The sequence below is a fragment of the Opisthocomus hoazin genome, chromosome 7 (assembly GCF_030867145.1).
Source record: "Opisthocomus hoazin isolate bOpiHoa1 chromosome 7, bOpiHoa1.hap1, whole genome shotgun sequence".
In the NCBI taxonomy this organism is placed as follows: Eukaryota; Metazoa; Chordata; class Aves; order Opisthocomiformes; family Opisthocomidae; genus Opisthocomus; species Opisthocomus hoazin.
Window position 1 is genome coordinate 32,729,550 of NC_134420.1, and position 12,981 is coordinate 32,742,530.

At 37.2% G+C, this 12,981-nt stretch overlaps 1 protein-coding gene across 3 annotated transcripts in view; it reads left to right on the plus strand.

Annotated features, from left to right (window-relative positions):
- The window catches only part of STARD9 (StAR related lipid transfer domain containing 9), a 120,353-nt gene that overhangs the window by 77,202 nt on the left and 30,170 nt on the right, over window positions 1–12,981 (plus strand). For 2 of the 3 annotated variants that reach the window (XM_075427414.1, XM_075427415.1), the window contains exons 15-21: window positions 290–364; window positions 1,068–1,247; window positions 4,626–4,677; window positions 5,606–5,743; window positions 6,655–6,737; window positions 7,788–7,891; window positions 10,085–10,132. In XM_075427414.1, coding sequence (XP_075283529.1) covers window positions 290–364; window positions 1,068–1,247; window positions 4,626–4,677; window positions 5,606–5,743; window positions 6,655–6,737; window positions 7,788–7,891; window positions 10,085–10,132 — 680 coding nt within the window. Of the gene's footprint in view, window positions 1–289; window positions 365–1,067; window positions 1,248–4,625; window positions 4,678–5,605; window positions 5,744–6,654; window positions 6,738–7,787; window positions 7,892–10,084; window positions 10,133–12,981 lie in introns of those variants that run through there. The other variant, XM_075427416.1, reaches the window with a different exon arrangement.

Below are 12,981 nucleotides of genomic sequence, written 5' to 3' on the forward strand. Positions count from 1 at the left end.
GCGTCTTAGTTTTCCATGCCGTGGAGAGCATGTTTTGCTGGGAGAGACTGGACTACAGTCCAGGATTTATTTACACAGAAGTATCTCTCTGTTAATGCTCTTTCACCAGTTCTTCACAAAAACTTGCATGCAATAGCTAGAGTGATGTAGGCTAGGTGCTAGAATAGATGCTACTGTCTTTCCTTCTCCTGAGTTCATCTCCTTATAATCCTGGAGAGTGAAAGAACACACCTGCCGGTTGTGAATAAGGAAAGTAACATGTAGATCTTGGTGGCTGTTGTTTGTACAGAGGAATTTGAGTCCTTCTTGGAGCGATGACAGGGACGGAAATCTGACCGAGCTGGTTCTTCAGAATGAAATGAAGGTGTGTATGATCTATTTGATGCTGTAACTCTCTCCTCTTTCACTGGGCTAGGGGGAGTAGCATTGCCATAGTTCTGAAACCACAGTGAAAATGTTATTGTCCTAATCCTTTCCTGTTTGTTCTGAATATGCAGGAAACTGCTATCCTTAATGCATGTTGGGCACTCTCTACCAATTTGTGATGGAAGTCTTATGTCCTCAATGAGATACTTTACATCGCGTATCCCTAAGTCTGCACAATCTCAAAGCTGTCTCAATATATCACAGTAATTCATTATACAGAGCCTCTCTCGTCTAAGATTAAACTCTTCCAATTTATTCAAAGGAAGTTATTGGGCAGTCACCAAATTACTAAGAGGATTTGATCACTGGTGACCTGGAAAGGTTTTTGAAATCTGACTTTTAAGTTTTGCTCAAAGACGGGCAAAAGAACTAGTTAGCATCATCATATATCTTTCTGACATTTTGGGAATGAGTCTTTGATAGATTAAATCTGCTTGTCTAGGTGGTGGTACAGTTTTTACCCAATGTTTTTGTTGCCACAGAAGTGTACTGCAATTAGGAATACATCTGCATTGCAACTGATGAAAAAATTTTGCATCCAATAACTGGAAAAATAAAAGCTTTTCTTTCTGAAGAAATCTATGTGTGAGAAAAATTAACCTGCTTAGGAAGTGAAACAGTTTCCTCTCCTATTCTTTAAGATTGAGCAGTTGACCAAAGACTGGACAAATAAGTGGACAGACAGGAAAGCCATCATGGAAGAATACAGTGTGGACATCAACAAAGAAAAAGCTGGAGTAACAATAGATTCGAGTTTACCTCATCTAATGGCCATGGATGATGATATCCTCAGCACAGGAGTGGTGCTGTATCATCTCAGGGTGAGATACTGTCACTTGTCTTATTCTTCCATTGAATTTGAAAACACGTGTTTTCTTTAGAAACAGAGAGTGGTTAAGGTGGCATTACAACAACAGCTGTCTAAAAAGTAAAGGGCACAGCCCACAAGATACAGATAATGGGGAAAAAAAGCAGAAAAGCGTACATGAAAATGGAGGAGGAGAAGAATTCATATATGGAATACTAAATTGACCTCTTATGAATGTGTGTGGAAACTGTTTAATAATGTATTATGAGCAAAGAAAAATACTCAAATTAGGCATTAGTAGTTTGTCCACAAAGCATGAAGGACAGAAGTGCATGCATGCGTATGTATGTAAACATAAAAGGTGGTGCTTAAAGTATACCAGACATACTGGTCCAGATTTTACTATGTACTTATATACTTGAGACTGGAATACTTGTATATGCATGCATCAAAGATAAAAGTAAACTTTAACAAGCATAAGCTCGCTTTGGCAAAGATTTCTGTATATTGCTCTTTTAACCCTACCAGGCCTGCCAAGTAGATTCCAGATGTGTGGCTTGAATGCTAATTTCTTGTGATCCCACTTGAGTGGCTATTTTTCAGGATCGGGTAGAAGTCCTGGCCACATACATATAGTTTTGCTATGTAGCTGGACATTTAAGGCAAGGTTTTCACCAAGAAACTTTCATAACATTGTATGTGTATTACTCCATGTTGCAGCTTGTGATGTGCATGGCTAGGTCAAATAGTTTTAGGGGATTTTTTTTTTTTTTAATATGACAGTGTTAAGCTGGACTTCAGCTTTTTAATGTTTAAATGAATGGAAATTACTGAAATATTAAGACTTTTAACATAAAAGGTATGATGGATAGGCAGCTCTACAGAGGTGCACTGATTAATGAAAAATATGTTAAATATGGTTGAAAATCACGTATCTGTCTACTAATAAAATATCTTAATCCAAATCTAGGTTTTGTGCCACTTGATATAGTTTAGGGACACAGGATTTTTTCCCCCCCCCCTGTTAAAAAGCCACGACAAATATTTGAAAGAGAAATCCTGACATTCTTTATCATGTTGAAAGAGAAACCTTACTAATTTTTCTCATGCCAGCACAAAGACGTTGTACCAGGTAATAATTAGGGACCAAATAATAATGTCCAATGCTGATCAACGTGTAGCTTGAACTACTCAATCCTACATTAACATTAAATATTCATTAAAAGTAATTGCTACTACTTAAATGTTTTTCCATTATGTGCCATTTTGGAAACCGCAAATATTTTCACATACTAATTTTGACAACAATTGAAAGTAATTTAAAGATATTAATTTTAATGGAGAAACCTAGTTTGAAGGGTCACCTTCTGAAGTCATTCGTGTCTCTCCGTCACACTAACATCTTTGTCCGCTCTTTCTTTGCTCCTAGATGCTGCCTTTTGTTTTCTTTGTGCTTTGCATCTTTTAGACTCTGGTGTCTATTACCTTCATCTGAACAGCAAGAAGGTAAAACATTAGTGGTTCCTTACATATTAGGGCTTCAACATATAACAGCACTTTACATTTACTTTACCTCTCTCTCTAGAGAGAGGTCATGGCAGCAGTCTTTAGTTCATGTAGAATAAATATTGTGTTACTCTTAGTCTCTTGATATTCCATAGCATTAATTGCACTAATCAATGCTGTGCCTATGCTTAAAGAACCTTTCTTTCTTAGATTCCATTCTTTTTTCTGGCTTTCGTTAACAAAAATATATGTTTTCCCTATAATTAAACGGACCTTTTTGCACAGCTTAAAAATATGGGATTTGGTTATATTGTTTTAGAGAAATATATATTTCACAGACTTTTTTGAAAGTTGGAGTACTCCCAAAACTGAAAAGGGAAAACAGTCTTACTCTGTATGGTTCTTTAATGTGCCTTGGGAATTCTACTCTTTGTCAGGGAACGCTACCAGAAGAGGGTAACAATGTAAAAGCACTTCAACAGACATGAAGGTGTACCTCAATATGTTAAGTGAAGTTGTGCAATCGTTTCAGGCGGAATACTCAATATTATATTAGGAAAGAGTATAAATATTTAAATTATTAGCTCTGTAATAGCATTTGAAAAAATGAAATCGACACGGGCCTGGGTTATTGCTATTTTTGTTTTGTTTTCTCTTTAAGTTGAGTTAGTTTGCTTGTATCATATCTGTACCTTTGCTCTCAGATGCAATTTTTAGTTGTACCTGTGGTTTGAGAGAAATACAGTTTAATAAGACAACAAAGGGAATAATAATAGCAACAACAATAATAATAGAATATGCAAAACAAGCAACATACAATGCAATTTCTTCTCACTGCCCAATGACCGATCCGCAGCCAAACCCTGAGCAGCAGTCACAAAACTCCTGAAAAAGTTTAAACTCATAGAAAAAAGAGAGCTGAATTCACAGCAAAGAAGGAGTTCCTGCCCCCCGGCCAACCCCCATTAATATTTTGAGCATTATGTCTATGGTATGGAGTATTTCTATTAGCCAGCTTGGGCTGGCTGCCTGGCTGTGCTTCCTCCCACCTGCTCATTTGCTGAATATGGGAAACTGGAAAAAAAGTCCTTGATTTCTTAGCAACAACTAAAACCATCAGTGTATTATCAGCGTTCTTCTGGTGCTAAATCCAAAACACAGCAGCTTCTGGGAGGAAAACGAACTCTATCCCAGACAAAACCGGGACACTGGCGCATAATATTGTTCAAGTCTGCTTGTTCTGGAGACTTTTGTTCCTAGGCAGTTCTTTTCTGTGAAGTTATTGAATCTTCACGTTTGGGAACTTGCCTATATACCATAATTATCAAGAAGATTTTTTATAAATGTCATTTAAGTTTTGGGAAAAAGTTCTTCTTTAGTAGTTAGTTGAAGAATTCATAATCTATGACACAGTTCCCTTACAAAATAGGAATTCTGTTACTTTTATATCTGAAAAGCGTGGTTAACTGAAGAATCATTTTGCAGCTTCTTTCTTCCTGCATCGTTATTTATAAAAAGAATTTTCTTATTTCTGCAAAGAACAAGTCTCACTGTAAAAGTTCAAATCATCAGAACATGTGTTCATATTAAAAATATTTGTCTCGAGCACAGTCCAAAAATCATCCACTGAGGGTTACTTCATCTGCTGGAGTCGTAATAAGAGCAGCTGACATAGATGCAGGATAAGAAGTAGTTGCATCGCTATGGGGGACAGCAGTTTCAATTATTACAAAGTAGTAGATAGAGTTTGGTCTAAACAATTCAGTCATTCAGGGGTGATTTATTTCTGGTATTTGCTAAGATGCTGTACCGAAGTTTTTTTTAATTATTATATATTATCCATTTTCAGTAATCGACTTTTAAATTAGTTCTTTTCTTGTTTTAGGAAGGAACAACCAAAATTGGAAGAAGTGATTCAGACCAAGATCAAGACATTGGTAAGAAAGCGATATTACAATTCATTTTATGATATGGTCAGCTCAAACCAAGAGGTTCACATTTGTCATGTGTCATAGCTAGGTAATGTTTCTGTTTGTCAGCTTTCTTTATAGAAGATGCTAGGTAGAAGTGAATAATTGTTTAAGTTGGCTAAAAACTTTCAGTTAGTTTTTGTTTTTATTTGAGAGGTCAAAGAGTCAATGGTCTTGGCCTAATTGAGATCTCTTCAGAACTTTCTTCCCACTTGTGAAATGCTACACTAGAGTTTAAAAATATCTTCATCCAACATCCAAATCTTGGTATGTTCTATCCCAAACTAGTGGCACAAGTCATCATGAGACATTGAAAATTCTTTTCAAATTTGCTTGGACAGAGTATTTTAGATATAAAATCCAAATGATTCAGAATATTTTTTATTTCATTTCATTTCTGCTCTTAATTTTAACAGTCAATCTCAAGAGCTACGAATTATGATAGAGAGTTGAAACTTCATACTGAAATTGGAAACTTTGTAGAATCTCAGCTTTGGTTAGTTCTACTAAGTTTGGTTAAGTTTGATTATTTTCCTCCACTAGGTTAGTAAAATATAAACAATAAATGCCATAATAGCAATAAGAAAATTCAGCACAATAGAAGAATTTGCACATCAGCTTACAAATTCAGAAAGTAACGTATAGTTTTCCAGAACCAGAAGTAGTTTAAAACAGCAGTCTCACTATTTTCAATCAAGTAAAGTTTTTACATGTGGTTGAGTACTTGGCTAACAGTCAAAGAAGACAATTTATTCTCCTTATTCTGCACTTGACATAGTTCTCTGAGGTATGAAGTATGTAGTCATAGTGTCGAACAGTGCGTGGTACTTCATTCTGAGGAAAACAGTGCTAACCCAACCCCTTCAAGCAGTGAAAGCAAATCTATACACTGTAGTTTTGCAGGGACGATGGATTGAAAGGGATCATTGTATGATAGACAACAATTGTGGGATTGTGACACTGCGACCAGTTCAGGGCGCACACTGCACTGTGAATGGATGTGAAGTCACTAGATCATGTCGTCTGTCACAAGGTAAGGCTTACTTTTTCTGGGAATCCGCTATTGTACTCAGCTTACCTCTGGAGCTTAGAGACAAGGATTTATGGAACTCATGCAGATCTAAGAAATGTATCTCTCAGTCTCCTACTGCTGCCTAGCACCATAAGGTGTGATCCATGACTAGAACTTCCAGACTGAACATTAACAACCACACAGAAAATAAAATGAAGACATAGGTGATAATATTAAGACCACTTTTGGCAGCAGTAGTCTGTAGCCTTCTGAAAAGAGAAGACCTGTAGTCAAGGCACTGTTGTGGAAAGTAGTGGGACTAGCTCTAAGCCAGCTGACCACTGGCGGGGTGTTTTGGCAGTTACGAAATATGCTTGAAATGACCTTCAACTTTGTCACAGTGCAGTTAGGTGGAGGGTACTAGCCACTGAGTTATAGGCTATGGTGAATAAGCTAGGATGAAATGGAACAGGCTCACATATTTTCAGGTTGTTTAAAATTAAAAAAACCCCCAACAATCAGTTTCAGGGAACTTGCAGTCATCTGGATTCTTAAAAAGACAGTGTAAAACAAGTTTCCATCAGTTGTTTGGTTATGTTTTTGGTATGAAGTCACGCTGGTCTTCAGTATTAAGAGGGAATTTACTGTTATGTTGAGTTTGCAGAATTCTCTGAGATTAGTTTCTTGGATTGCTGTCATTACAGAATGATAACTCTGCTGTCATACAATGGCAAATTTTAAAAATAGTTCTCTGCTCTGTGATGGTCAGAAAGCTGTTGGTCAGAATATTTTTTTTCTTTTAACATATTATTCTCTAGGAGTTTGTATATACGATAGTCTATATACTAGAGTTGAGAAACTGCTAACATTCTAGAGACTGGCTGTTTAATGAATTATGTCTCTGTAGAGTTCTAATTAATTTTTGTTTACAGGGGCCCTTGTAGTCCTTGGCAAGTCTCATAAATTTAGATTCAATCACCCAGCAGAAGCTGCTATCTTAAGACAAAGAAGATCAGTAAGTTCTAAAACTGTATTTTCCTTCCCTAATTCTTCATTGATTTTCCTAATTATTTTCCCTCTTAAAAGCAAGCCTGATATAGATAATATTTCTTCTCATCATCGTATTCACTTGCTTCATTTCCTCCATCTAATGGTCTGTAATGACACTAAACCTTTTGTGGGAGGACACTAGCACTTCTTTCAGATGTGCTTAGCAAAAGATGATGCAGATCCCTTGAATAATTTAGTATTTCCTATTTCTAGTCATGACTGTGGTAGGATTGAAACAGAAAGGCAGAATGCTACAGTGAAAAGACCAGTTAAGAATCTTTCCATATTTGATTATTTTCTGAATTATCTTCTTTCTCTGTCACTTCACCATCCTGAATGAGGTATACTAGAAGAAATGGAAAATTTAGGGGATTAAGTGCTTGAGTATTGTTGATGCTGAAAGAGCTTAATTTTTACATACATCAGAAGTACATTAATTTCTATATACATAAGAAGTATATAAAATATTTCTTGGTATGTTGATCTCAGGAATTAACTACTGCAAGATATTATTTGGTCAGCTAGTTCAATAATATTTCAAACAAATGAGATAATTCTTAAAATGACTGGTATATATAACTAAAAAAACTAACTTAAAGAATGCAAATTTTCTGGTTTAGGATATAACCATATTACCAACTGATATTGGCAAGAATCAACCTATTTTCATATAGTAATGTTTTAAACTTTCTGCTCAACAGCCCTTTTGTGCTCACTTCTGTAGTTGACATAAGGGGCTTAACTTCCATTTGTTTTCATTCTTAATTTCTTGATTAATGAAACATGCAGTACATTAAAACAGAGCTACAAGAAGAGGTGTACTCAGTAACAAATACCTAGCAATTTTGCAAATTATCAAAGACTAAGCAGAAGTGTAAGTGGGATTATGAACTCACATGGGAGGTATCATGAAGCATTGCACACAGTAATTAGCAACAAATGTTTTAATGATAACTTGGAAGTTCCTGGGTTGCTGTGATATTTTTTCCTTCTGTTCTTATGTTGTGTTGTGTAGATTAATGAAACTCCACCCATTCTGAGTTGTGGAGCTTTGGACTGGCTCAACTTGGATGGAAGTTGCACTCATTCTCCTCACTATATCCTTTCTTCTCTTAACAAGTAAGTTTGAAAACAAACAAACAAGCAATTTCTTATGTTGCATTAGGTCTGCAACCAAGACTTGGTTCAGACAAAAGTAAGCTGTATATAGAATAGGTCCCACCGTGTTTTCAAGTGATCAAATAAAAGTGTCCAAGAAAATACATTAGCCAACTGACTAATATATAGTCTTATGATATCCAGGCAACAAACCTGAAAAGTTATTTATTGATGCACAATGAATATTGATGCACAATTAAGAAAATGCCTTGCGTAAGACTGTCAGACAGCTTTAACTCAATTCACTTGCACATCTGCATTATAGCTGTTTTGATTTATGAGCTAATTATGATTTTTACAATATTTTTACTTCAGTGCACAGAATGGACTTTTCTAGATATGAATCATGATTTAGCCAAGCTAATTATTACCAGTTCAGTTTCCCTGCTAATTTGTTGTGGAAATCAGAAGGTTTGTTTGTTCGTAAATTCCCTTTAGTTCAAGTCCTCATTGAGCCATTGTGATTCTCTCTTTTTTTAAACTGAACAGTAAATAAGTCATAGACTGCTTCCAAAATGTTGAACTGCTCATACTCACAGTGTCTAGAGTATGCTTTTCATGGCAGAGCCTTTCTGAAAGGGAAAGGATTGGGGTGATGAAGGCAGTGACTAATGTGTATCAGGAAAATGAATGAAGATATCTCTTGTGTTTCGGGTCATAACATGGAAAACAGAATTTCACGGAATTAAATGTAATTGGGTTCTTTCTCTTTTTCAATTCCTCTCAGCCTGGCGCATTCAATTGACCTGTTAAAGGCAAGAAATAGCTATCTTCTCATTCATGTCTGTTGATAGTTCTGCTTCTTGATAGAGTGTTTTTGGTGTGGTGACATACTGAGAAACTTTTATCTCTTTCTAGAGGAAGCATCTCATCTTGTTTTTATAAGCATAAAATGTTTTCTCTGTTTTGAACAGCTCTTAATACTTCTAGTCAAGTGGCTTACTTTCCACCTTGGATAGTGTGTTTCTGTATGTTCCTTTGAATGTGTCTAATCTCTGCATTTGCTTTTCATTTGCTGCAGTGATACCTTTCTATACAAAATGGTATTTCATTTTGTTTCTTTACTGAGGTACATTTTATACATCACTGCTGTTATTTTCTTTATAAAAATTACAAAGAATTTAAAAAATAAGTGTTTGTCTAATGACCTTCAAAAGTAGATACAAGTTGCTCTTTACATGAGTACAGACATCAGAGGTGGAGTTTTTGTCACAGAAATTTGTTGATGGTCCTAGAAAAACCTGCAGAAATCCTGAACCATTGTGAGCAATTTAGCACAGAATTGCACTTGGTCTTCACCATTTTAACCTGTACAAAACTGAAGAACATTTCTGATTTATTTTTTCCAGACCATGGTCAGATAGCAGTTTTGTTTGTGCTGATCAATTTTTTAATCTCTTGGACATTGCTATGCATATTACATTGCGTAACATTACTCTCGTACTTCACTAGAGTGTTTCAGATGGTTACTTCAGTGAAAATGAAAAGCGTTATGGTATTGCATTCGCTTGATTTTTATGAATGTCCATCTCTTAAAGGAATAAGCTATAAACCATGTCTAATATTAGTTGTCTTTAACTTTACATAAGCCAGTGGTCTCTTTTTCCTCTTGAACTGTTTTTTAGCAAAGGTAAACTGAATTGATCCACTCAGCCTTCCTTTACAGTATCCAGTAACCCTGTATTTCAGTACAGACAAGTAGTTTTGCTCATGTAGGATGACTGAGACATCTAGCCTAAGATCTATAATATGAGAATAAAATTAAACATATGTAGTCTCTCATGTCCAGCTTTTGTGGAAAGAAAATTCAGTGTCAAGTACTGAAAGGTGTGTCTGAGGTACTTTGTGAACAGTAATACAGGAGTGAGTGGACTACAAGGAGTGCTTATTTGCTCATCAGTAAAAAGTCCACCTAGTGCATGGTCTTGTCTCTGTCCAAAAGAGATGCTTAGATGGAAATATACAAATAGGGCAAACTATGTGTGTGTTTCTCCCTCTGTCTCCCCCCTCTTGCTTGACAGTGCTTGATGCTCTCCCAGCTGGTAGCAATCTGCATCTTAGTCTTCCTCTACTGAAAATTACAAAGAGGCTTCAGTGAAGTTTTCTTGCCTTCTTTTTGAACGTCTTTATGATTTCCTGTTTTTATTTTTACAGTCAAAAATGTAGAAACTGCAAAGAAAACAAATGTTCTCCTGATCTAAGGTAAGAATATTAATGTATCTAAATCATGCTGATTTTTTTGGCCCCTTTAGCTTTGTCTTTCTCCTGTGTTACACTGATTTTTTCCAGAAGAGATGCAAACTAAGCTTCAAGCTTTAATTTGATTTTATCGTATTGAAACAAGAATCTGTACATGCAGCTGAGGTATAGGCAAGTCTGTGAAACTATGTTCTTTATTCATACTTGATCTTGTACAAATAGTTTGCACCTTTGTTGCATGTGTAACCTGTATTTTAAAGCCATGACTACAACGGGGTTTACACAGAAGCTGCCACCAATTTACAATATATAAGAACCCTAAAACATAGAAAATTTTATGTCAGTAGTAGGTACTGTGAATACTTATTAGTATATTGCACCTGGGGAGGAACAACCCCATGCACCAGTACAGGCTTAGGGTGGACCTGCTGGAGAGCAGCTCTGTGGAGAGGGACCTGGGTGTCCTGGTGGATGGCAGATTAACCCTGAGCCAGCAGTGTGCCCTTGGTTGCCAAGAAGGCCAGTGGGATCCAGCAGGTCATGGGAGGTTCTCCTCCCCTTCTGCTCTGCCCTAGTGAGGCCCCATCTGGAGTACTGCGTTCAGTTCTGGGCTCCCCACTTCAAGAAAGATGAGGAACCACTGGAGAGAGTCCAGCGGAGGGCTACGAGGATGATGAGGGGACTGGTGCATCTCTCCTGCGAGGAAAGGCTGAGGGACCTGGGCTTGTTTAGCCTGAAGAAGGCTGAGAAGGGACCTTATAAATGCTTATAAATGTCTTAAGGGTGGTTGTCAGGAGGATGGGGCCAGACTCTTTTCAGTAGTGCCCAGCGACAGGACAAGGGGCGATGGGCACAAACTGAAGCATAAGAAGTTCTTTCTGAACATGAGGATGATCTTCTTTCTGAGGGTGATGGAGCACTGGAACAGGTTGCCCAGGGAGGTTGTGGATTCTCCTTCTCTGGAGATATTCAGACCCCGCCTGGACAAGGTCCTATGCAGCCTGCTGCAGGCGACCCTGCTTCGGCAGGGGGGTTGGACTAGATGATCCCCAGAGGTCCCTTCCAACCCCTACCATTCTGTGATTCTGTGATTAGTGTATTGAAATTTCTTGGACAAGTTGGGTTCTTTTCTGGTGAGAAGAGAATGGCTTTATGGAAGAGTCCAAAAAGGAAGTCCTGGCATAGAACATGGTTCATTCATGCAAAGAAACACAGCAGCTGCACACAAAAATCATTCAGAAATTGTCGGGCTTCTGTGGGTTAAAGTACTCTTTAGTCAGGAACTGATGGTACTTTGCTTTCTTCTGGATTTTGTATTTCAGAACATATGAACATGTATATCATGGTAATGATTACGTACAATCTTATTGCCCATGCTGACAATATGATGACATCTTTCTCATCTACTTTTCATGGGTTGAGTTAGCAGTTAAACCTTAAATCATATGTTAAAATATTTTGAGAAATCGGAAAGAAAACAAATTTATACCATTGCCCCCAAATATTAAAACTTTAGGCATGAAACTTTCCTTGAGAAGGGGGTGTCATTCATTGTACTTTTACTTGGCTGTTTGCTCATACACCCTATTCAGAAGAGCCCCAGCACTTCAAACTTCTGATGTTTGTTGTATGCCAGTAAACATACGGAAGGCTTGTGACTGGCATCAGTCATCATGTGACAACATCACCACAATTAAGTCGATAATGAAGTTCTTGCTCCTGTCATTGTCTTAATACCATACTGCATATAAATATAAACCCTGATTTTGTTCTCTTGCTGATTTGAAAAAAAAAAACAGGAGTTGTTCCATTAGAGTCCAGAGGTATAGCAGTACACTGAATTAATTTTAGCTGCTTGGAACATGTTTGAGCTCTCTTTCCTTAAAAATACCAACATTGTTAAACCAGAAGAAAAGAAAATCATCTTATAAGGATGTGTGAAATGCTACTGAACTGGAAAGGAAACAGTGCACCTAGTTATGGCATCTGATTGTGGAGAACACAACACAATTACTATTCTAATGTGGTATAGTTAACATGTCCAACTAATGTTTGTAAAAATAATACTCTGAGTTCTTGCTAACAGCTTTCATCTGAGAATTTTTAAGTGCTCTACAACACAAGTTAAAGAAATCTTTTGCATCTCTTAAAAGATCCCTCAAATATTTCATTTCATAGAGAAATACACCATGTTTAATTACAGCAACTCTACAACTTACAGCAGAATTATGTGTCGTGAGTTAGCAGGGGAACTGACTGATTCTGTATGTAACTGAAGTCATAAGGGGAAAACCTGTGATAAACTGAAATTCCAGCTGAACTGGAATTTAGCAAGGCAGCAGTGACCTTTACTGGAGTGCCTGTCTGTGTCTTGTGTCTGTGACTCCTTGCCAAAGGAGGGTATTTAAAGAGTTGCCTTAAATAAGTCACTGCCTTACTGTTGTTTAGGGGGTTTAGGCAAATGGAAGAAATGAGATTTTGCACAAAAAAGCTAAGAAATCCCCAACAAGCCAAACAACAAAAAATGCATAGGTATGCTTTTTCTATAAGCAAACTAGCTAATCAAAAATCCAAATGATATTTCACCTGATGGTGACTTCACTGAGGGGGATTCCTCTGTGTGCACGTTTCTGAAAGTTCCTTATTTCTAAAGGTTTCTGGCTCTGCTAGCCGTTTTGACTGGCCTGATTTCTGGTTCCTGCCGCCTCCCCTCCCACTCTTGCTTTGGATTGTGTGAGTGGCATTACTTCAGGAGGCTGAGGGAGGTGATAACACAAGCTCTTCACATCTCCTTCATCGCTCTTCCCTTAGCTATAGGGAGGAGAAGGCAGAGGCTTGAACCTCTGTGCTAG